General features: G+C 33.8%; 3 protein-coding genes across 3 annotated transcripts in view; all 3 read right to left on the minus strand.

Moving 5' to 3' along the window:
- Nucleotides 1–178: 178 nt before the first annotated feature.
- LOC128157942 (angiopoietin-related protein 6-like) lies at nucleotides 179–4,493 on the minus strand. Its single transcript, XM_052820620.1, has 3 exons — nucleotides 4,365–4,493; nucleotides 3,854–4,019; nucleotides 179–1,081 (listed from the first exon to the last, which is right to left on the minus strand). Exons 1-3 carry the CDS (start codon nucleotides 4,491–4,493, stop codon nucleotides 702–704), a joined length of 675 nt encoding a protein of 224 aa, XP_052676580.1. The 3' UTR covers nucleotides 179–701.
- A 3,192-nt stretch (nucleotides 4,494–7,685) lies between these two features.
- Nucleotides 7,686–16,897, minus strand: LOC128157946 (uncharacterized). Its single transcript, XM_052820623.1, has 7 exons — nucleotides 16,593–16,897; nucleotides 15,534–15,717; nucleotides 13,718–14,460; nucleotides 12,706–12,838; nucleotides 9,828–9,907; nucleotides 9,456–9,621; nucleotides 7,686–8,682 (listed from the first exon to the last, which is right to left on the minus strand). Exons 1-7 carry the CDS (start codon nucleotides 16,764–16,766, stop codon nucleotides 8,303–8,305), a joined length of 1,860 nt encoding a protein of 619 aa, XP_052676583.1. The 5' UTR covers nucleotides 16,767–16,897; the 3' UTR covers nucleotides 7,686–8,302.
- Nucleotides 16,898–17,728: 831 nt separating this feature from the next.
- The window catches only part of LOC128157927 (plexin-A4-like), a 90,679-nt gene continuing 87,353 nt past the window's right edge, over nucleotides 17,729–21,054 (minus strand). Inside the window, exon 36 of the mRNA XM_052820599.1 lies at nucleotides 17,729–20,822. Within this exon, the coding sequence (XP_052676559.1) occupies nucleotides 20,727–20,822 (96 nt within the window). The 3' untranslated portion in view covers nucleotides 17,729–20,726. The remainder of the gene's footprint in view (nucleotides 20,823–21,054) is intronic.

Genomic DNA, 21,054 nt, shown 5'->3' on the forward strand with positions numbered 1-21,054 from the left:
TTTTATAGAACTTTCTATCGGAACAGGGTTTACATTCTCTAGGGTATGGGGTCGGTTTTGATTGAAGTGAAACCCCCCCCCCCCCTAAAAAAAAAGGCAAAACAAAACAAACAAAATAGACCCAAAAACCGAGCAACTCATCTAAAGGAATTACACAACAAAAGTATGCATGTTGTGATATTAATAAATTTAATGGAAAAATAATTATTACAAAGCTTTAAGTTTAAAGTACATGTAATTTAAACTTTATTCAGTACAAGTTAAAAGGGCAAATTCATTCATTTTTCACAATAAACAGTTGTTGAATATAATAGTCATGTAGTATTTATACAAGAACACTTTTATTTTATCAACGGTGACAAAATTGAGACAAATGAATAATGTTTGACAGATTTCAAATGTACAACAAATTAACAATGAGCAAACCATTTCTACATGTTGATGGAGTAGATGAAGAGAACGAATATATACATCTCTTTTGCCAATAAGTGAGTTATAAAATATATCTACATTACCAATTTATTGTTCTAAAATAGAAGTAATGACAAAATTAAAAAAAAAAGAAACACAAAGTCCACTGTATTATTCTTGTATTACAGATATCACGGACTCGCGGCATTCATACATTCATCATGTTCAGACATTCTACCCTTTACTATTACTAACGACAATCTGTATACTACATTGTGATTGTTTTTGTTCTAGGCATTTGAAAGGGTCATGGATAAGAATTTGAGAGAATATCCATATCCTAGCCAGTCCTTCCAATATATGCCATCGTAGTACCCGCCAGTGGGGGTGTAGGGTCCCCCGTGATAGTACTGCCCGGTGGGCAGGGCGAAGGTGCAGTAGTTGTACCACCAACCGCCTCCCTGGTGGGCTGCGCACTGGTTAGGGTCAGGCCTGTCGTAGGTAGCGAAATTCATCCCGTTGTTATGAGACAGGTCATCCGGAACATTCCCCTGGAACCCGTAAATGTTCAATTGGAAGTAAGGCGCTGGAGAGACGGAGAAATGGCCGTAGCGCACGCTCCGGTTGTTCCCATGCCAATCCTGCACGTTGATTGTTAGGACAGTGTTTCCTTGGAGATTAAAAAATGAGGGAACATAAATTTCATTAAAGGGGCATGGGTCATTATTTTGGTCAAAAATTATTTATCCGATTTTAATGTTTAAAATGTTTTAGCGAGGCATTCTTAATAGGCAAACCAAAATCTGAGGGTCATTTGTTGAGTTGTTTGCTTTTGTTTACATTTTGAAGGTTGAGGTTAAAATTGCAATTCTAGACCTAAAATGAATGTGTTAAACATTAGGAACTTTTTATTTGGGCTTTAAATGAATAAGAAGATAGAACATTCAGCTTGAAAAAGATTTTTTTATTGGTGTATTGAACCTATGTAAACAAAAACAGGGCACGAGCCTTGTTTACATGATTTACAGATTTGTGAGCTCTGTATCTTGCTTAAGACTTAAAGACTGACTCTCCAAGTTAATATGATCATTAGAAATTGTAAATAATAAAAACAGAAAAATAGAATTTGACCCAAATTGTGACGATGCCCCTTTAACACATTGTGAAAGGTTTTCAGAGGCGCCGTTCCCCTTTATAATGTCATTTTGTTTAAGCATGCGCACTTACTCTCAGCATTTTTCAAAGAGATATGTGGCGTACGTATTTGGAGTAAAATTGTTGACTGAGTTTGAGTAAAAATGTACATCATGCTTATAAATCTCATCTTATAAATAGACATTTCACAAACTCTAGGCCCACAAAACATGTTCTGTCTAATTACGAGGGTCAATCAAAAAATACGAAGACAATGTGGCTGTCTATCGTATATTTTTCATCAAAGTCATACTTAACAGATTTATCTGTGCACCAACACTTATGTTATTGATATGCGAAGTTTTAGTCCATTTGATGAAACGGTATTTTTGTTACCCCTTTTTAAAACAACATGTTTTGTCACCACGGCGCACGGTAACGTTCAAAACATGACGTCAAAATTAAACACGCACAGTTTATAGATATACTCCATCTATATATCACGCTTAGTCTCTTGTGCCTTTCTTCTTACAATTTAAAATGGCACAGAACCACTTAACATCTTATTTGCACACATTTGCTCGAGAATCATAAGTTAGTTCTTCAATGTTTTCATTTTCTAACCGTGTATATCTTAGTTTACAGTAAGGATAGCCCTGAACGTTGGTTGACGTTACTTCTTTTAAGACCAAATATTTACAGATATTCTACTCTCTTTCGGACTGTTTCATATTCAAAATACAATGACCACCACCCCCACAAAATTTATTACAGTTAAACACAAACTTGCAAATAATTGTTGACTTATTTTTGGCACCATTGAGCATTTTCACAGCTTGTATCGGCTTTTTCCTGAGTTAAATCCATTTTATTTGTGCTTCTCGTTGCGCCGTGACGTCAGGTGACGTCGATGTTTTTAGTCAATTCTAAAGAGGACTATCTGACTTTAGTTGCTAATATCTGTTCAACAAAACAATATACCCTGTCATTATTTGGTACATATAATACCATGACTATACTAAATTTGAAGTTTTAATATAATTTGGTTTTAAGCCAAGTTTATAGAGATAATACTTTCAACATTATTTGGTTTATTGTTGACATAACACAAATTTTGACCGTGCGCCGTGACCTCATTTTTGCAGGATTAAATTCTAAATGATTCTTACAAATAAAGAAATTTATTTACTTTTTTTCTTGCAAATTGTCTAAAACTATTGCTAAATTATGTCTACCAAATTTAGTAATGATATGACGTTAAGTAACATAGCTATGACAAAAGTCTTCGTATTTTTTGATTGACCCTCGTAGTTATATATCTCTAAACTTTGCTACACGTCTGATGAATATAAATGTTATCCGCCATTTATAATGCCACTACGCATGAGTGCGGGAAAACTTAGCATGAAAGAACAGTTTAATTGTTCACAAATTTGAATCATGTGTTTCATGCCTTAAATAAGATAATTCTTATAATATCAGATAATACTCGAAGCATTAATATTCTGATAGTCATGAATGTAGAACGATATTAACTGTTAAATATGTGTAATAAACTTAAGATGAAACACGATTTTAACATCATATCGACACGGTGAACGGAGTAAATACCCCTTATCCCTGGGGGATGCATGTACTGGGAGTTTTTATTTATTATATATTCAAAAATTCATCTAAACGAAATCCACCTGTGGTTTATAACTTTATAGTAAAGACACGGCACATATCGAGCATGAACCAGACTAGCAAAACCCCTATAACTTCATGATGAAAAATTAAGTTTATTTCGGCTTTAATTCCTATTCCATCAATCTATATGATCTCCAATGAAATTCATTCCTTTGTACGTACCCTTGTCAGTCTGTCTCTTTTTATTTCATTGCCATATCTGTCAAACTTAACGGTATATATCTTTTTCGTCGTCGCCATTGTTGTTGATCGAGATAGATGTCACATGACCCATTTAAGGCGAGGTTATTCAAATCTCTCTTATTATTTTTCCATGCCAGTAAATATTTTTTTTATATCTTGTATCTTTGTTATGCCATTGACTTATACAGCGTAAATTTTGAGAAAATCGTATCTTAAAGTAAAGAAATGAAGCAAATAATCACATCTTATTATTGTTATTCACTAAAAATACGCCACATATACATGTACATGTATACCTTTAAACTTGCACAAATGATATTAAGCTAACTACCCTTTCACATGAATTAGACTTGCAATTCGCTCTAATTACACTTTCATAAATGTGCATCGTTCTTATAAATGTAAAATAACTTTTACCGCTCCCGTTTAAACTTACCAGTTAAGGTCAGGTAATAAATTGCCTTCAGTCCCGCCCAGTATTCATACTGTGGATGACCGAATCCGCGGCAATATTCTAGAAATGACCGATAAAAGCTGAGATATCCGCCTTGTCGGCGGAGAATCATTGTGTAGGAGGTACTGACTCCATGTTTACAATGGACCTACAAAAAAAAGAGTCCGTGAAAAAGCTTCAGCCTTTTATTTCGTATTTATTTTTCGGATTTTTTTTTCTCAGCAAAAACTTTACACACGAGTAATTTTATAGAGGAAATGTTCCTTGGGCCTGCTCATGGAAACTTCAACATACAATATACATTCATATTTGCACATCATCATCATCATCATCATCATCATCGGGAAATCTCAGTCAGTCTCGCATGGATTGTTTGATTGATTGTTATTTGTATGTAGGACTTTCCAATGATTGCATGAAAATGAACTACAGTGTACATGTACGTATGGTGCATTATTATGAATTTAAGATAGATTTTCATATGTGGTCTCACCTTGAAAGGGGTAGTGTCGTTCAACCATAAAGTGTATGTTCCATTTTTCATGAATCCTTTCGATCGCACATGTCCACAGTCTTTATATGAATTAGAAAACAAAATAAATAATGAAAGAAATACTTGCATGCATGTTACTTGAGGTAAAACTTTAGGTTAATGAGTATGCTTGCTTGCGGACATTCGTTGATATCATTTTAATTGTTAATTAATAATAACATTAAGTGTGTATCAATTTATTTTGCTTCGGAGAGCCGTTATGACTATACCCAGTCTCTTGAAGGAAAAATAATTAATATGTATATTTTTTTAAATTAATCAAGTAATAAAATGTTTATTCTCTATGCATGGTTGTGGGTAACAAATATTGCTGATTAATACCCCTTCATTGGCCACCCGCTTAAATCCGCCGCTAAATTATACCTCACATGTACACCGTAAACACGATGTGCGGTTACCTTGTTTGCACGTTTGCAAGCTTTGAAAGGAAGAAAATTTTTTATACATGACAAAGACTGAAATTGTTATAAAATTTTTATATTTTAAATCTCTCTCTCTCTCTCTCTCTCTCTCTCTCTCTCTCTATATATATATATATATATATGATACAATTTTATAGTATACATGTATTACAATATAGAAACACAAACCCTTAAATTTAAACAATGACTCCTTCACCAGGCTTATAGAAAAAACTCCCCAACAACACTGAAAGAGAATTATCGCACTTAGCAAAACAAATTGTTGCATCGACATGGTCAAACTCTGCGGCCTTCCACTCCTGTAATTCTGACAAGATAATTTCGACGCTGCTAAAATAATGTGAAGAAAGATTCTGAAATCACTGTATTGATATAGCAATATGCGATTTCACCACACCTCTGATGAACCAAGAAGAATAAAGATGGTATTTATAATGCTGAAAAACATGTGACTTTTTGTAATAACTGGATTCAGGCAATATCAGACACGTGATTTTTGTGTTTTTCGGTCTTGCCGCATGATCATATTTTCATTTTTGTATAATTACTAGTATTTTGCTTACCTGGTTTAATGTTTCTCCACCGGATTGCATTAAATATTATCCTTAATTTATATCAGGGAAATTATGAACGAAATGCACAATATAGATAATTAAAAATATTGCCACCTTTATGATAAAATGTTCAACAATTAAATGTTTATGTACATTTCAGATTAAACAGTATCTGTTTCATATGTTTTCAGACTTTTTTTTGTCCAGTAAATTAACCAATGAACCAATTGAAGATTGCATTACATTTATAGGTTACATGCATCTAGTGAAATATTTACTGAGTAAACAAATATGTTACAACATTTATAATAATAAATCTACAGGCATTCTGAAATTATATATGAAATAAGTAGCCAAAGATCAATAAATTAGTATTTAATGTTGAATTGAAAAAGTTTTTGTGCCTGTTTAGTTGCATGTACATATCTTTACGGTGTATGAACATTAATTGCTTCATAAAGATTCCATTCAATGATTGTCTCTTATAATCTTCTGTCTCTTATACATCATTCAGTTTGTAATACCGCACATGATTCAATATGCAGTTTCATTTTTATGATGACATGTATACCACATGATATTGTGATGGATAAGTTAGCATTTTTAATCATACTTCAGTATAGGTTTAATACTTATCTATTGTCTTATATTAATTTGTACTTTAATTATCTTTCCTTTTCTCTGGCTGATGGTCAGCTATTCATAAATTATGTATGCATGATGTACAATTTGAAAACTAAGTCATTTTATTGTTTTCTGTTTAAATTTACGAAAATAATAAATCTTTTCTTTCATTTGCACTTTTGTTTTCAGTGATGCATTTGAAAAGCGGATATCTGTTCATTCTTACAATATTATACCAGTACTTGTAATTGTATTATAGATTTTGTTTGTATAATCTTGGTAGAGAATTGCTCGGCTTAAGATTTTGGCTGACGCCTTCACCAAAACTAAATCTCTGCCAAGATTATTATTTCTTTGTAAAGATACCTCTTCCATGAGACATGTAGCCGCCTGCAGGGTGTAATAGATTTACAATGTAGCTATAGAGCAGCTAGCGAGACAACACCTCCATAATTTTCACTGACCCTAAAGCTAAAATTTTGACACACAAATGGTTTACTACCGATACACAAAGTGAACCCCCGCCCCCACCTCGGGAGAACACGTAAAACTTGATTATACCCATGCTAGCAGGTGTATTTGATACATTTACGTGTGTCAGTACCCTAATTGTATCGATATTTTCAAAAAGCATGTTGTAAAAATGAGCTGTAATTATTTATTGTCAATTTAGGTACATCTTTTAAATAATTTGGATAGCTACTATCCTTTCAATGAACGTTCCATTTGGTTTACATTGCGGATTCATTACTTTTTAGAACCATTTTAATAAGACTTTGGACTTTGAGTAGAATGGAACTATCTTTTTCTGGCAGAAAACAAGTTAAAAATGACGCTGATTTTGAGTGAAATGTGCATAGATTGCATATAGGCTTAGCTTAAAAGCTTGACGATTTTAAAGAGCCATGGCTGAATGGCCAGCAATGAAACAGACAGGCCTCCGTAACATTGCTGTTTGACACAACTACCCAAAGTCCAAACTCTTGTAAAAAATGGATCCATATTGACCATTGAGTGCATGGGTTCACGCCTCTCACTTCCATATGCATGAACAACAGATTAAAAACGCAACCGGAAAACACAGTGTGTTTATTTTTATACGACATTGGACTAGGTGGAATTTCAATAACCTACCTTTTGCATCTGCCTGCTCTTGATAAAAACGTTTAAGTGTTATTGTAACTTCAAAACAATTGTTGACTTTGAACATTGATAACGTTTCCAACTAGTTAAGGCTTCACTTCAAAACCAAAAATTATCATTCTGCGATTAGCCCCACACGGAAACTAGTGTTGAAAAGTTCTCTTATTTTAATAGAAAACAAGGTGAGGCAAACTTTGAAGCCTCAAGCACATAAAATTGTTTGAATTCCACTTTTTCCGCATCGTATATCTATTTGAGTTCGATTATAATTTTTAACACGTACAGTCATTTTTAATTACAATGATAACATTCATTGACATTTGAACGGGCGTGTAATTAAATTAACAATTTTATAGAACTTTCTATCGGAACGGGGTGTCCATTCTCTAGGGTATGGGGTCGGTTTTGATTGTTGTGAAACAACCCAACCCCCCCCCCCCCAAAAAAAAGGCAAAACAAAACTAACAAAATAGACCCAAAAACCGAGCAACTCATCTAAAGGAATTACACAACAAAAGTCTGCATGTTGTGATATTAATAAATTTAATGGAAAAATAATTATTACAAAGCTTTCAGTTTATAGTACATGTAATTTAAACTTTATTCAGTACAAGTTAAAAGGGCAAATTCATTCATTTTTCACAATAAACAGTTGTTGAATATAATAGTCATGTAGTATTTATACAAGAACACTTTTATTTTATCAACGGTGACAAAATTGAGACAAATGAATAATGTTTGACAGATTTCAAATGTACAACAAATGAACAATGAGCAATCCATTTCTACATGTTGATGGAGTAGATGAAGAGAACGAATATATACATCTCTTTTGCCAATAAGTGAGTTATAAAATATATCTACATTACCATTTTATTGTTCTAAAATAGAAGTAATGACAAAATAAAAAAAAAACACACAAAGTCCACTGTATTATTCTTGTATTACAGATATCACGGACTCTCGGCATTCATACTTTCATCATGTTCAAACATTCTACCTTTTACTATTACTAACGACAATCTGTATTCTACATTGTGAGTGTTTTTGTTATAGGCATTTGAAAGGGTCATGGATATGTATTTGAGAGAATATCCATATCCTAGCCAGTCCTTCCAATATATGTTTTTTTCCTCTAGGCATTTGAAAGGGTCATGGATATGAATTTGAGAGAATATCCATATCCTAGCCAGTCCTTCCAATATATGCCATCGTAATATCCGCCGGTGGGGGTGTAGGGTCCCCCGTGATAGTACCGCCCGGTGGGCAGGGCGAAGGTGCAGTAGTTGTACCACCAACCGCCTCCCTGGTGGGCTGCGCACTGGTTAGGGTCAGGCCTGTCGTAGGTAGCGAAATTCGCCCTGTTGTTATGAGACAAATCATCCGGAACATCCCCCTGGAACCCGAAAATGTTCAACTGGAAGTAAGGCGCGGGAGAGACAGAGAAATGGCTGTAGCGCACGTTCCGGTTGTTCCCATGCCAATCCTGCATGTTGATTGTCAGGACAGTGTTGCCTTGGAGATAAAAAAGGGGGGCCATAAATTTCATTAATATTTAACACATTGTGAAAGGTTTTCAGCAGTGCCCTTCCCCTTTATGATGTCATTTCTTCAAAGGTGGTATGGGGCATTTCCATGTTCTGACGTATTGTTTATCGAAATAAACAATAAAATAAAGTGTAATTATATATTAAGTAGCTTCTTTCCCAATATATTGTCACCTAACAGCGTAGAGTAGTGCGTTAGAGGGTTTATTATGGATCTGTAAGTCATGAGTTTGAATCCCGCTGTGGGTTTTACAATTTTTACCTTTCCAATAGTTTGGAAAGCTATTTTTAGGATAAATATTGTAAAATTGGAAAATTCTAAACCGGTGAAAGTATTTGAATTACAATGTACTTTTATCCAAATTAATATCGTGACAGATGTCCCGTACCATGCGCACTAACTCTCAGTATTTTTTAAGGTTAAAGAACAAGGAATGATTATTTGAATTGTACGTGATAAAGTCTTAGAAAAACCGCTCCCATTAGTCATGTACCACACTCATGTACACGTAACTTTGATTTTATTGAATTATTTTATTTCCATTTCTCTCCTCTCACCTCCATCACTTGCATCCCTCTTATCAAACTTGTCTTACAAAACTGTTATAGTTAATTTTAAATTGATAAATTTTAAACTTTTAATGTAACAGTTATGATTTACATGAATTTATAATTCATGATATTTTTGATTTTATATTTTGGAAAATCCTATATAACCTTCACCGCTCTCACTTGACTTACCAGTGTAGGTCAAGTAATAAATTGCATTTAGTCCCGCCCAGTATTCATACTGTGGATGACCGAACCCGTTCTGGTAGTAATAAAAGGGTTGGTAGAAGCTGAGAGATCCGTCTTGTCGGCGAAGAATCATTGTATAGGAGGTACTAGCTCCATGTTCACAATGGACCTATTAAAAGAGAGTCCGTGAAAAAACTTTAGTCTTTTATTTGATCTTCAATTTTTCGGAATTTTTTTTTTCACAGCACGAGTAATTTGCTTGTTATTTGTATGTGGGACGCGATTGCAGCTTTCCAGTGATTGCATAAAAATGAACTACATGTACGTATGGTGCATTTTTATGAATTTTGAATAGATTTTCATTTATGGTCTCACCTTGAAAGGTGTGGTGTCGTTCATCCATAACGTGTATGTTCCATTTTTCATGAATCCTTTTGATCGCACATGTCCACAGTCTTTATATATATGGATTAACAAACAAAATAAATAATGAAATAAATACTTGCATGCATGTTACTTGAGGTATAACTATAGGTAAATGGGTAAGCTTTCGTGCGGACATTCGTTGGTCATATCATTTTAATTGTTGATAAATAAAATTAAGTGCATATCAATTTATTTTCCTTCGCCGTTATAACTATACCAAGTCTCTTAGAGGAAAAGTAATTGATTTTTTAAAAAAACTAATCAATTAATGAAATATTTGTTCTATATGAATGGTTGTGGGCGACAAATATTGGCGATTAATACCCCTTCTCATTGGCTACCCCGCTCAAATCCGCCACTTAATTATACCTCACATGTACACCGTAAACACGATGTGGTTACCTTGTTTGCAAGTCGGCAAGCTTTAAAAGGAAGTAAATTATTTATACATGACAAAGACTGAAAATCGTTATAACATTGTTATCTCTTAATTCTGAACATTTTCAAGCACTCTTGGGGTTTTAACAATTCTATAAATAGACATGTCGTTCGATACAATTTTACAGTATATGTATGATTATAATATTAATATACATGTATTACAATATTAAAGCACAAACCTTTAAACTTAAACGATGACTCCTTTACAAGGCTTATAGAAAAAACTCCCCAACAACACTGAAGGAGAATTATCGCACTCAGTAAAACAAATCGATGCATCTGCATGGTCAAACTATGTTGCCTTTCAATCCTGTGATTCTTATAAAGACAATTTCGACGCAGCTAAAATAATGTAAAGAACGATTCTGTTAATCACTGTGTTGAAATAGCCCTATGCGATTTCACCACACTTCTGATGAACCACTTAGCTCTAAGCTCTTATCGAAGAATGAGGATGGTATTTATTTTTGTAGTGTCATCTATTTCTCCCACTTTGAAAAACATGTGACATTTTGTAATAACTGGATTAAGGCAATATCAGACACGTGATTTTTGTGTTTTTCAGTCTTGCGCATGGTCGTATTTTTGACAAGGTATTTTCACCCTTAAAATAGGAAAAAGTGATAGAGGCCCAATACAATAATGTATGGAAGAGTTTATTTTTGGCAAAGATTTGTAAAGTATATCTTTGATTCGTTTTTATAGATAAGAAATTTTTTTTTCAAAGTTTTCTTTTAAATAGAGAAAAAAATATCAAGGTAAGTGGTTTAAATAATCTCAACTGTTTACAGAATAAGGGGAGAGGGAGGGGGCGTTACAACCTGATAAAACATGAACAGGGCACTGACGAGCGCAAAACTTGGCTGAGGTACTTCATGGCGGTCAGACATTAGTCAAATGTATTATCAAGACCTGGTATGAACCACATGGCGGTTAGTTAATGAAGAAAAAAATAAACAATTACTATAAGGAAAAGATTGTGTTTACTGTAATGTTCATGTATAAACATACATTTTTTCAAGTCACTTTCTAAACGTGATTAATTCATAAATTTGCAATAAGGAAGAAACCTTTTCGAAGGCCCATTATCTCTATTTTAATAGTTTACACAGGATAGTTCTTCTCTATACTTTGTAATATTTCCTTAAAATGAGATAATGCATGACAAGCAACTTACCTAGTGTGAAGCACTGCTACTAACTCATAAAACAATAACTAAAAATCTTTTTTTTCTCCAACAAAGGTTAATAAATCCAAGCCGTTTAAAAATTAATCTTGTTACATTTTGACCAAAAAATCGAAGTACTGAAATTCTTTTATAGAAATCAAACTTTATATTCCTTTTTAAAATAACATAATTTGCCGTTAATTTGAACATACATCCCGATTAGGTTTTTAAAGTCAGACACGAACGGGATTTCCTTGTATGTTGAAAGCAGGAAAATTGCAATCTTGGGGAAAAGGGGGGGGGGAGATATACCCAAGGATGTTATTAAAATTTTGAACCTTTCCTATCGCCTTTGAACATAAGATCTTCGGAAGACTGTTGTACCTGTCTTAGTGTCGAATGAAACTTTGAGTATCTTAATTATCTACAAGCTTATCTTTTTAAAAAGATTAGTGAGCTAGCGCTGTAGCCATCATAAAACACAAAAGCAAATTTCTAAAACATTGGTTTAAATTTCTGAATCGATTAATTAACAATAGGAAGGCACAGTGGTGTACTGGAACTGTGCTGGAGTGGGGTTTCAATTTAGAATAGTGAATCTAGAGTGAGCTTCACATCGGCAATGACATAGCTCATTGACTGTGCCTTAATCATTATGTATCTACTGTAATTTCAATTTCTATGTGAAAATTTTTAAGAACCATTGGTACTGTTTTGTAGCAATCGTATCTTCTCGGGCCTATCCGGCGAGCTCGGAAAACATATCCGAAGTTGTTTTCCGAGCTTGAAGGACTTTAAGATAAAGCTAGCTATAATTTATTATAATATTGAAAATAAATTTGCATTATAACACCTAAGCTACTGTTACTTTTTGACATTTTACAATAAAACACAAAACTTCATGTGAAGCTGATTAAACGAAATTCAAAGGGTACAGTTTATCTACAGTAGTACAGTATTCCCAGAATCCCTTACTATGGAGTCGAGTATGCGTATTCCAGCGAAAAAGACTAACGTAGTTGCTAGCAATCATATGGCGAGCCTAGCGCTTTCATGTCCTTAGAAACTACATACATATATACAGTGTACATTGCATTATGAATAAAAGATCTACCCTAAAAATTCAACGCAATAAAAGCAAAAATGATATTCAGTTATTGTTAGATTTGGACCCTGTTTGTATACATGTACTGAAGTATGTACAATATGAACGCTTACACATTGTATAATTAAAGCTAAATAAGGTTTTCCTCATCTTCGCTAGCCAAGGGTTTTCGATCCATGGACTTCGCTCCCCATTTATGGGGAACGGAGTGGGCCGAAAACCCTTGGCTAGCGAAGAGGGGTTTTCCTAAGTCATGAAAAAAAATAATGACTGTCATGTTGTAAATTTTGTATCTACTGCCACTACGTAAATTCAAAATTTACAACATGGCATGACCTTGATGTTTGTTAAAATTAACTCGATTTTTGCAAAGTTGAATCATAAACCAATGATTTCCAGGTGTATATTTAATATGTTTTAATAGTTGTGCCTTTCAACATTGTGCACCTTCATCCTACACATTTGTACACATATCCTTCTTTGCTCTATTTTCTTTTGTAGACTAGGTCAGACACATGCAATTATCAAAACACACCGATGATTAAAGCCCCTCAAAGCAGTCTAAATATAGATAGCTTGACAGTCTCTTTGTCTTACGTGATATCTTATTAATATCTTATCTCATAAAATCAATATACATGTACTTGTATACAGACTTTATAAACCTTGCATCTATGCCAATTACACCTTGACAGGTTTAAAGTGATTTAAAAACCCCACTGCTCTATAAAAACAAAGAGCTATAAAAAGCAATGCATTTTAATTCAATGAAATATTTAACAAAAATGCTACAGTCATGTGAAACATAAAGTAGAAAATAAAGCATTACAATGCAGCAAATTTGAATTAATATTGTTGTGATGAACGGCGAAAATTCATTCTTGTCATTTGCTTACGCGCCTTTGAATTAGAAGTTTTCGAAAACTCAACTTTCCCATTCTCTTCGTGCGCATGCACTCCTTTGCTTATTGTTATACGATTCAATTCTTTTTTCGTAGCCAGAATTTTAGAGTTTGAAGGAACCCTAGATTTTGCATTGTCAAATACTTCGTGTGTATGCGCAACATTTTGAATGGGATTCGGTTCCACACTTTTCGCAACAAAATTGTTAGAAGTATAAATAACACGAGACGAAGTCGGGGCATTGTCTTTTGCGGTCGGCTGAAGAAGCAGACGTTCATACAGATCGAAATGCGACTGCATGATGACGCTTGTCTTTGTCGTATTGGCGCGGATCCCGTTCTTTCGAGGTGTTAGTGGCGAAAGTTTCGGATGAACAGATAGAAAATAATCGTTGTTTTCGTCCTCTTGTTTGACCTCGAGCTGATTTTTCCCTGGCTTAGTACTGTCTTTTCGTTTCAGTCGCGCGTGTTCGTGAGAACCATGTTGTCTGTGCAGATCTGACGTCATAAACGGTGAACTCGTCCGAAAGTTTCCTGAAATTCTCGGTCGTTGGATTGCACTGGAGAATGACGACTCGCTTGTGCTCGATCCCTCGTTATTTAGATACTCGTTGAATAGTTTATCTACAGACATGCTGTTCACTTTGTTTTCGAGTCCTTTACATTTCTCCACCAGTTTTTCTATCTCTTGTCCAATCGTCGGTAATTCTTTACCTTCGAGGCCCAGCTTGTCACAAAACTTCCCTATGTAACGAATTTGCTCGTGGAACAGTTCCAAGAGTTTATCAATCTCCCGGTCCACATCTTCTATACGTATCGAATTCTCGTCCGGTCGAGGTTCTTCGAAGTAAATTCGTCGAGGTTTGCTTTTAAGCCCCTTCTGGAGTTTGTCGTAGATTCGGCAGAGTTTCTGGCGCTCCCTTATCGGAAGTTTTGTTTGAATGTGAATTTCTGTTTGACATCCCACTGTAAAAAACACACAATAATAATTAATGTCTTTTAAACAAGCCATCTTTCTTTTGAGATCTATTAAATGATAACGGTAGCAACTAATGATTAAAAGATTTGATGAACCTATAATTTCTTAAATAGTAAAATGTCAAGGATTATGAATCAAATTTTGCTTTTCTTAATTAAATATTAAATCCAAAACGTACCAGTATCTTAAAATGAAGTAGAACTAATGAAGTATAACGCCATGACCCCCCCCCCCCCCCCCTCCACCCCAGAAAATGCAATAAATTTTATAGTAAGGCATACATTTGATTTTTTAAATGTAAGAAGATCTGCAGGTATTTATTTTCCCAACTTATAACTTATTATTGTTAAGGAATTGTGGGGGTGGGGTGTAAGCTCTCTTTAGTTGATCTTGTAACTTATCTTTTTCCGGAAACGTCATGAGCACTTGATCATGTGACTTATTTTCGTCTGCTGCAAAATTTGTTTACAATATGCAATACAGTTTTCGGTGATGCATCGAAAGAAAAAGACCGAATAGTTATGAAGAAGGTAGCTGTTCAGCTTTATATAAACTGGAGTAAATAATCTTTAAGTGAAAGGTAAGGTTTTTTTTTGTATTTGATTAAGGAAAGGGGTGCAGGTTTTCTTGTTTCAGTCGCGCGACGCCATGCGTCCGTGTTTTATTATACCCACATGCATATAATGTACACAACATGCATACGCGGATCCCAAAAAAAACTTCAATGGGGTCGGAAGAAAATTTTTGTTTGCCAGGGTGTACGAAGCCTATTTTGGTTTTCAATGTAAATTTAGAAAGTGTGTGTGTGTGTGTGGGGGGGGGGGGGGTCTGACCCCTTAGATCCGCGCATAACATGCATGCCATCGTTGAAACGCAATATGATAAACAGTACACTAATGTGCCAAAAGTATTTTAGATGTTTTCATCCTTTGTTTTTTTTTTTTTGTTGTTGGTTTTTTTGTTTGCTTGTCAGGATTTTTCATACCAAAGAAAAAAAATTGAATACAATGTCAAATGCCTATGTAACCCATGGTTTTATGTACATATTCCTGTTACATACCATGTTTCAGTTTAGGCTCGTACACGTTGGCTCTCTCGGAGTAACTTCTCCATATTGCCTTCGCGACGTGTCTCAGCCCTGTGTTCTCGATGACGCTGAGGAACCTATTAAACTTGTCCTCTGTCACACTCTTTTTAATGTTGAACAAAACGCCTTGAACTTTGGCCTCGTTGTCCAGAGATGGCTTTGGAAATGAAACATGAAACGGAAACTGTAAAAACGTTCTGCCGACTTTGGGTATAATACATGTAGGTTGATTGAAATTATATATTTTACAGTGGAAGTTCGAAGTTATATATGCTAAATAATTTGCATGTACATGTAAACCAGTGTTTTTCATCAGTAAAAACACATGAGCAGACTCGCACACGATTACCAACCCATTATATCAGTTCATGTTGTTATTTTTTGCAATTATGAATACGTATCATTGCCTATCCTAAAATCACCTTTACAGGTTTTGGAGACATAAAAACAAAGATCAAATATGTTATGGAGGTATTCAGTCTTTTTTTAAAGTTTCCCTTTTATAGTAAACAGTTGCACATACACACACAGTTGATGAGATTTCCTTCAAAAAGGGTTACTAAAAAAAGTTATAAAAATTCATGAAAACGAGAAAAAATTAGCAAGATGGTTCATGGACATATTAAGCGTCTGCGAGATTGAAACTGACCGTGGGTTTCCGACTATATTGTTTTTAAGATGAGATAAAGTTAATCTAAGAACCCAAAATAAAACAAAATAATAATAAACAAAACACCCCCCCCCTCAACAAAATTGGTTTAGTAGATTCGTTGTTCTATGCATTTACCCTTTGCGCAAGAATTACCCGCCATTACTTTAATATTGATATGATATTTACATCTGAATATGTTAGAAATAAAATTAAAATCGAATGTTGCCGTACACGAAACTGATTTGAGTCACCCCTATCACTGATTGGAGTCACTGATTGTAGTTAAGTAGCGCAGTTTAATACATTTACATACAATTTATCCATAGACTTAGATTTTTGTTAAATCATGAACTCGACTCGGTGCTGAATCAAATTCTTACCCCACTTAGCATATCCTTGACATGGTTAGAAATCAACTGATTCTCAACCAACGCATCTAGAACATCCTTGGACAACTCTAACGATTGCTCCAAAACGTCATTAAAATCGTGAAGCGCCCTCGTGCGGCAAGAGTTAAAGAAAGCATCCGACTCTTCCATGTCAAAATTGTCCATTTTTGAGCCTTACTAAAATCTAGTTAATTTGTCCAGATTGTCATGTGCATAACTATCATAACTATAAAACAAGCAAAGACACTCGGTTGGTCTATACTAAATACCAGACTGTCAGAATTAAAGTGCAGAATATCGGTTTATCTCTCCCAGTAGTTCCACCATTCAGTTAGGTCATATCAGCGATCGTGTTATGAAGTCTTTTAACATGTACATTGATATTTCAAATCAATTACAGAAACCATAGCTGATTTTTTGTCAAATATATAGAACAAAGCTTGTAAATGTTTGTGTTTTGGCCTCTATTTCAACATTTGTTGGTAGGATCATTTGCCTTTTAATCAGACTGCATGTTGGATGATGTTATGTTTTCCCCCATGGGCAGCCGGGTAAAATATACACTTCTCACATAAAAATACAGAAAAAAATTTACTCTTCCATTATTGAAGTCTATGAATTATCAATTTTGACTACACAATATGTCCTTTTATCTAAGATTTTTTTCTGTGTAAAGATTGGAAAAGTTGAAAATCACTGGCGTTTCAGCCGTCTTTCACCATTGTTGAAAATTAAACCTCTATGTCGGTGTTTCCATTTTTTCATGGTATCCGCCTTTTCGGCCTCTTTTTATTTCTTAGGAAGGGGAAGGGGGGGGGGGGGGGGGCGGGGCAATTTATCATGTTCTCATGGGAAATATTACAATTAGGATGAAAATAAACATTATATAATTTTTTATTTGATAGACATTGCACCAAAACATTGGTGGTAATCTTAGTGCAGGGGATACACTATGGTTTACTCCGAATAACCCAAGTATGTCCAGAGACATACATAACATGTTATTTACGTATCTGGTATGACCAACAACTGTGAAAGGGGGATAGCTTTTCCTGATGTGAAAGTCGTTAACTGCAGGTTTCAGTATAAGACACATAACTGACAACGACCATAAAACTACAGAGAAATGAAAAGAAAATACTTCTTTTATTTCAAGTAAGTGACTTCTAGTTCGTATAATATATTTTAAGCAATGCGAGAATAGACATGGACATCAGTTAATAAATGGAATGACTGGTTTTACAACTGGACATGCATGAGTAACCATAAAAAATGATCATCATGTATTAAGTATATCTACATCATGTTCATTATCAAACCATTCGAACACCCACTAAAACGAGTTGTACATCATTGATCATTGTACTGACCCCTTAAAAGATAATTGCACCTTGAGCAAAATATGGACAAATGTTGTTCAGCTAAAAAGGTTTCTAAAATTTCCCGAAACTCATTAAAAAGTACTTGTGTTGTCTGTTGACAGTGTTCATAATTCCTGTTTTCTAAAAGTTGTACTTCTTGAAATGTATAAAGTTTATTTTGATTTGTACTGATGGCGTCATGTTCTAGCGAATGACTTTCTCTATACTGTGGTATCATCACTTTTCGTTGGCATCAATTTTAGCGGACTTTAAAAAGCAAGCGAATTTCGAGGGTTCATATATTCGTTAACGAACTGTTCTAGTTATTCATAATGCTTGAACATTTGAATCTGTTGGCCCGCTCAACAACGTAATATACAAAATTGGTTTTCATTATGATGAAACCACAGAACTGCGTATATATATAAATACGGTAATAAAAGCTCCAATATCAATTTCACATCACATTACACTGCATGTAGACGTAGAGAAAAAAATTATAGTTTTTGCCAGGTCTTATTCATATTTTAAAATAATTCATATGTAAAACAGGTATGCAATTAACAATTGTAAAACAATAAATCTAGTCATCAAATCAACAAGTTTTCTGATGAGTTTCTTGTTCACAGACTATATGTAAAGAAAAGAAGGCTTTCATCTCTATTAAAGTGGCGTTTGTGAAATTCAATACAAAGGTCAACATCCGCCTAAACAACTACAAAAATCATTTGATTTATGCATGTAATTAAATGTCAGGTGAGATAACAAAATTTTATAATGCATTATTGAAAACATGCATGAAGATCTATATGATATTTCAGGTTAAAAAAAACCATACAAAACAACTTGATTGAGATTGAAAAATTACATAGCAACAAAATCTCTCTAGATAGAATAAGATGCCAACGCAGTTGGATACATAAAGCATGTTTAAAATTTTTCTTTCATTTTTCCTTGTTTGGTTTTGCTATACTTTCTTTCCAAGCTATGTAAAATCATATTATATGAAAAAAAAAATAAACTAAATGAAGAATATACAAAAAAACAAATCTTTTCATGTATCTAAACAAATCTTATTACACATATATTGTAAATGGTAAGATTTGTTCTTCTAGGCTTGCCAAGCAAGATTTTTTATATATTGATGATATAAATTGGGGGGGGGGGGTTGTTTCAAAATGGCCAAAGAACAGTAAACTTTGTATTTTACACAGAATTCCTTATCTCACGATTCGAAGCATGCTTATTTTAAGTCCAAAAAGCTCTGCAGATGCCAGCGAATTCGAATAAAAAATGAAACTGTAATAAGCCGTAAATATCATATAGAGAGAGCTCATTAATATATATGAACCTATTATTTGTGAACCCTTCTGGTATCTTTCCATAAAATGAATTCAAAGCTTGTCACATCATAAAAAGGCACTATGTTATATAGGCATAATTCATATATACAAAGTGCATTTCACACACAGAAGGCAGTAATCTATTGGAAAACTGGAGTGAACCTTTGGCAATGAACAACCACTGGATTTAATTAACATGCATATACTAATAGATTTCAAAAACATAAATGGTAACATGTGTATCTTAATAAAGTATAGATATTCTATTTTTTTTTAATTCTTCATGACAATTAATATCAAACAATTCTAGACTAGTAAATAAAATGCTTTTAAGAAAAGTTCAACAAAGATATACAGTTATTGGATAAGCATGTCAAATCAAAAAATAAATGTACAACATACAGCATTGCATTTTGACAACCTCACATTTTCACCAATCTTTGATTTTTGAAGCCATATGGATAACTTTGCATAAATGAATACTAGTAATATATAATAATTTTTTTTACACGATGTCAATACAAGTATTTTTTTTTTTATATCTGCCAACAAAAACAATCACTTTACACACTAAGATATAATGATAATCAATATCTGCCAATAAAACGTCTACTGCCTACAGGGTTATTTTCGCTTCTTGTTCCTTGTCCTTTCTAAACTTCCAATTGGTATCACCTCGTCTTGAAATCGCCCTAATACGGTTTGAAATTATTACTATATTCAATCAACACCGTTATTTCCTGGTAAAAAATGTTTTGAATTCGACAAGTCTTAAATTGGATGAAGACAAAAGGGGGTGAAAATAAAATTGGGGCGAATATTTCCCTGCATATAGCAGAGAGACCCCCTCCAAAAGTTAATATAATATCCTTCAACTTTAAATTACACATGTATGTCATGTTACTTTAACTTCTGAAGAACTTTGTACAAAAAAGGACTAAAACAATTTAACATGATCTTTTGATCAGCTTAAAAAAGCCATAATAAAAAGTTCTTAACTTTTAAAAGAGTACAGTAAAACTGACTCATTTCTATACAGTAAGCTCTTCATTAGAATTGGTCATATGGACAAGAGAAACAAGCTTCTAAAGTGAAAGTAAATAAATTTTAAAGTGTAAATACACCATAAGCACATGCATATTACTCACATCTATACACATGAAAATCATCTGTACATAAAACACTTGTCAACTTCTTGATTGTTTCTGGTTTGTGATTTGCCTTTGGTTTAGACTAAGTTCATGCATCAACATGCTCATATATACACACACAAATTTATATAGATACCCTAAACATTTAAATAATAAAACATAACAAGGCTATGTGTTAATCAGCTGTGTACAGCGCTAAAAAGGTAAATGAGCTACAAAAGAGTCCAAAGCATGATGTAAAATCTATGACTTTTTTTATCTATCATATAGTCAGGAATCAGTCTCCATTAAACGGACTATATCATCCAGTTTTGAACCAAACAGAAGATCACTGGTTTCATCTCCTGCATCCAAATCTTCGATGATCTGAAAGAACAATATAGCAGTTGTAATTTAATGTTTCAGCTCACCAATTTCACCTATTTTTAAAAGTCTGTTCATATCGAAAAAGATTTATTGAATTGTAGGCAACTTCTTAATTCGAAAGTTTCTGATCCACTTATCTCTTAACTTTTGAAAGATTTAGCTAAAAAAGTTTTAGCTAATGCTAGTACATTAATAGTGCCTGTTTGGGAGGGTAACAGTTTAAATTGACATC

Source organism: Crassostrea angulata, chromosome 8 (genome assembly GCF_025612915.1).
Source record: "Crassostrea angulata isolate pt1a10 chromosome 8, ASM2561291v2, whole genome shotgun sequence".
Lineage (NCBI taxonomy): Eukaryota > Metazoa > Mollusca > Bivalvia > Ostreida > Ostreidae > Magallana > Magallana angulata.

Excerpts from the sequence above, each read along its gene's own strand:
- LOC128157946 (XM_052820623.1), bottom strand. The coding sequence starts at position 16,766 with ATGGACAATTTTGACATGGAAGAGTCGGATGCTTTCTTTAACTCTTGC. Across the intron at positions 14,461-15,533 it reads CGAGCCTAAACTGAAACATG|TGGGATGTCAAACAGAAATT; the intron begins GTATGTAACAGG and ends TGTTTTTTACAG. Across the intron at positions 9,622-9,827 it reads ACGACACCACACCTTTCAAG|GTCCATTGTGAACATGGAGC; the intron begins GTGAGACCATAA and ends CTCTTTTAATAG.
- LOC128157942 (XM_052820620.1), bottom strand. The coding sequence starts at position 4,493 with ATGCAAGTATTTCTTTCATTATTTATTTTGTTTTCTAATTCATATAAA. Across the intron at positions 4,020-4,364 it reads ACGACACTACCCCTTTCAAG|GTCCATTGTAAACATGGAGT; the intron begins GTGAGACCACAT and ends TTTTTTTTGTAG. Across the intron at positions 1,082-3,853 it reads TTATTACCTGACCTTAACTG|GAAACACTGTCCTAACAATC; the intron begins GTAAGTTTAAAC and ends TTAATCTCCAAG.